Source organism: Atta cephalotes (genome assembly GCF_000143395.1).
Source record: "Atta cephalotes unplaced genomic scaffold scaffold00088, whole genome shotgun sequence".
Lineage (NCBI taxonomy): Eukaryota > Metazoa > Arthropoda > Insecta > Hymenoptera > Formicidae > Atta > Atta cephalotes.
Window position 1 is genome coordinate 548,752 of NW_012130152.1, and position 3,359 is coordinate 552,110.

At 28.0% G+C, this 3,359-nt stretch overlaps 1 protein-coding gene across 1 annotated transcript in view; it reads right to left on the minus strand.

Annotated features, from left to right (window-relative positions):
- Positions 1–325, minus strand: part of LOC105624799 — a 21,021-nt gene extending 20,696 nt beyond the window's left edge. Inside the window, 1 exon segment of the mRNA XM_012206148.1 lies at positions 268–325. Coding sequence (XP_012061538.1) covers positions 268–325 — 58 coding nt within the window.
- Positions 326–3,359: the final 3,034 nt, after the last annotated feature.

The following is a 3,359-nucleotide window of genomic DNA, read 5'->3' on the forward strand; positions in this document are numbered from 1 at the left end:
GTCTATTAGTATAGTAATACTGTAGTAGTATTACTTTTAAGTTTTTAGGTTAGTACTATAATTATTGTAGTAAAGTAGGTAAAGTAAATATAAGTAAATGTTTGAACTTTTTTTTTTTTTTTTTTTTTTTTTTTTTTTTAAATTTTTTAAACTAGAACACCCAGTTTGCATGTGTGTGTGTGTGTGTGTGTGGGGGGGGGGTGAATGGGTGAATGTGTGAGTGCATGCGTGCGTGTGTATAAATATATTAAATAAGTGGTTACTTACTTGCCATAAAAAAGAAATAATGCATCTTTATAAGTAATTGTGTATAATTTATTTTCATGATTTGTAAAGATAAATAGATGCTCAACAAATTTTATATCTTATTATTTTGCAATCTTTCTTGTAGAAACGTATTAAATTTTAAATATGCTAAATCCTCAATTACTCTGTAACAATTAAATATGTAAAAATAATATTGTTCAAAATTATCTGCAACAATTTTACACAAAATTTTTTATAAACGCGTTATGCAATAGTACATTACATTTATTCGGTTACATAAAACAAAATGTACACTTATTCACATATAATGTATATTCACACTTTATAATATACAAAAATATTAACTAGATATAAATAAATGTATATATATTTAATACGCGATCATTCGCGCTGTAACTATTGATATAGCACTGTAAAAACTCCAATGAGTTTTTGAAAACATCACTTACATACACATTATAGATTCCAAACAATCATGAACATTATGTTAACATATGTTAACATATGTTAATATAATTTGCATTTGTGAATCTAAATTCGTAGTACATTTTATAATAACAATGTATATTTAATTTTTAAATAAAATTTGTTACAATTTTATAATGTAAATAAAATAAAAATATAAGTTAATAAATATATAACATATTATATTTACATAAGCCCATCGTAAGCTTAAATCATCTCTTACAAGCGAGTAAAATATTTACTCCTCTGCATTATCTCAATTGAGCAAAGATAATGAAAAAATTAATAGAAAATTGAGAAAATGCTGGAGTTCTGTCGAATAAATCATAACTTTTAATGTGCGCGCTACATCAATATGTACCCATACAACACGAATAACGCTACTAATAACTAACTAACTCGGAAAGAATAGCGTTGATAGCACGTAATTGTGACACGTTACCATTAGTGACATCGTGTTTGTTAGTGCTATCAGCTCCGCGAACAGTTTATAGCGCTAAATAGCGCGAATACATCTCCGAACGCATCCACCATATCATCTCTTGTTGGAAAGCTCCCAAAGTTTACATACACAATATTTTATTATACCTTAAAAAAGTATCTTTGCTGATATAAACATATTTTATCAGCAGTTATTTGAAGAACTTAATATAGCTACACACTCATGTAATTTATAATGTGCTTCATCTGATCATGTCTTAGAAATAATCGTATAGTTGAATTTCACATATTGATTGATTAATATACTTATCGAGATTGCTATTATATGCAAAAAATATAGTTGTATTATGAATTAACCTTTAACTACACTCATATAGTTCAGTCTCTTATGATTTTTCTCCTTGTGGATCTTTAATGCTTAAATAATTCAATGTGAATTATACAATGCTCACCAAAAATTCCGGGGCGACTAAATATCTTAGAAAATATGCATTCTAAGAAAAATGCTTTAGATAAAAATTATAGGGTTGAAAGATCTATTTAATGACCTTATCAGTTTGATCTTGAGAAGCGTCACCAATGTCAGGTTAAGGTCACATCGAATTTTTTAAATTGATCCTATTTTTTACATCAGAATCTAATAGCCGATATCAAAAGCTTTTCAAAACGCTACAATAAAATTCATTTTCATTAAGTTCATAAGATCAATGTCAGTGGAGATTGTTTCTCTTATTTTCATTTTTACGTAAAAATGAATTTTCAGTGCAAAAATGAAAATAAGAGAAACAATCTCCAATGACTTTGATAACAAATGTTATCCAGAGCAATATGATCCTGAACAATATTCAAGAGATCGTAGTCGGTCGGATACATTGAGTAATATTAATAATAGCGGCACTGTAACTTTCAAACGTTATAAAAAATTCGAAAAGTAGGGAAAGGTAGTGTACTTTTGACCAATTTTGACATTCTTTTCTTGTGCAAGTTGTATTTTGATGTCTAAAAATTAAAAAAAATTATAAAATATTTTTTAAAATGTTGATACTAACATATATTTTTTATAGATTCAAATTATTATGTTTTATACATCGTTTTTAACATTTGAAAAAAATTGAATGTTGATCAAATGTACACCCATGTTGTACCTCTGACCAGGGAGTATATATTACACCTTTAACCAATGTATAAAATGTACATAAAGATAAGATATTAAACATAAGCTTAATTTTATTTGTATTTTTATATTTTTAATTGTTTCACACTATGTATAACTTCATAAAATATATAAAAATATTACCTTAAAAATTTTACCTTACAAAGGCGCGATTTTCGTTTTTGTAACAATTGAGTGACATGAACAATTGAGTTTAGCAAAAATAGTGTCCTTCGTTTCATTCAAAATCGCGTCTAATGAATATAATTTTGTTAATATTGGAGATAAGATAATTAAACTAAATGATTATCTGACATCACAATGACTATGATGGAAAAATATAAGGTGAGCTATTGCGCATAATGGCGGAAAAGAATGGAGGATGACCAATCAAATGTGAACCAAATCAAGCATGCAAATTTCAAATGCTTACCAGCAATCGCCCTATCTTAACAATAATTTGAATAGAATATTATTGGGTAGTCCGGAAAGTTTGTGCCGACTAACCTATATAATTTAAATAAATGTATACTAAAATTTAAATCTTCTGCGTTTCAATTTTCCTTCAACATCGGCACGAACTTTCCGAACAATACATTCTTGTAGAAGGCAATAGAAGCACGATTTTTACAATTTTTTATGCAGCAAATCGGCATAATTTTGCACACACAATTTCACTACTAATTTGCTCACAACAGTAAACAAATCATCGGCCATATTCTGTAATTTGATTCAAATGTGTTGTTAGCTCCCTATTACTTTTAGCTCCCTATTACTACTACGCATCCACAGGAAATAGCTCACCTTATATCTTTCCATCATGATAATGGCTACGTGAATTTAGGTCGCGGTCTTACTTCAAATTCGACTTAAATTATTTATTCCTCTCTGTAAACATTTGAGAAATAATCAGACCTAGCTGTAGGTCAGGCTTGGATTTTCGATGATAGATTAATTTATAGTCCCACAACCAGTTTACGCTGGACTCCAATTTGAAGTTTAAAATTATATTATGAGAAAAATAAAAAAGAAA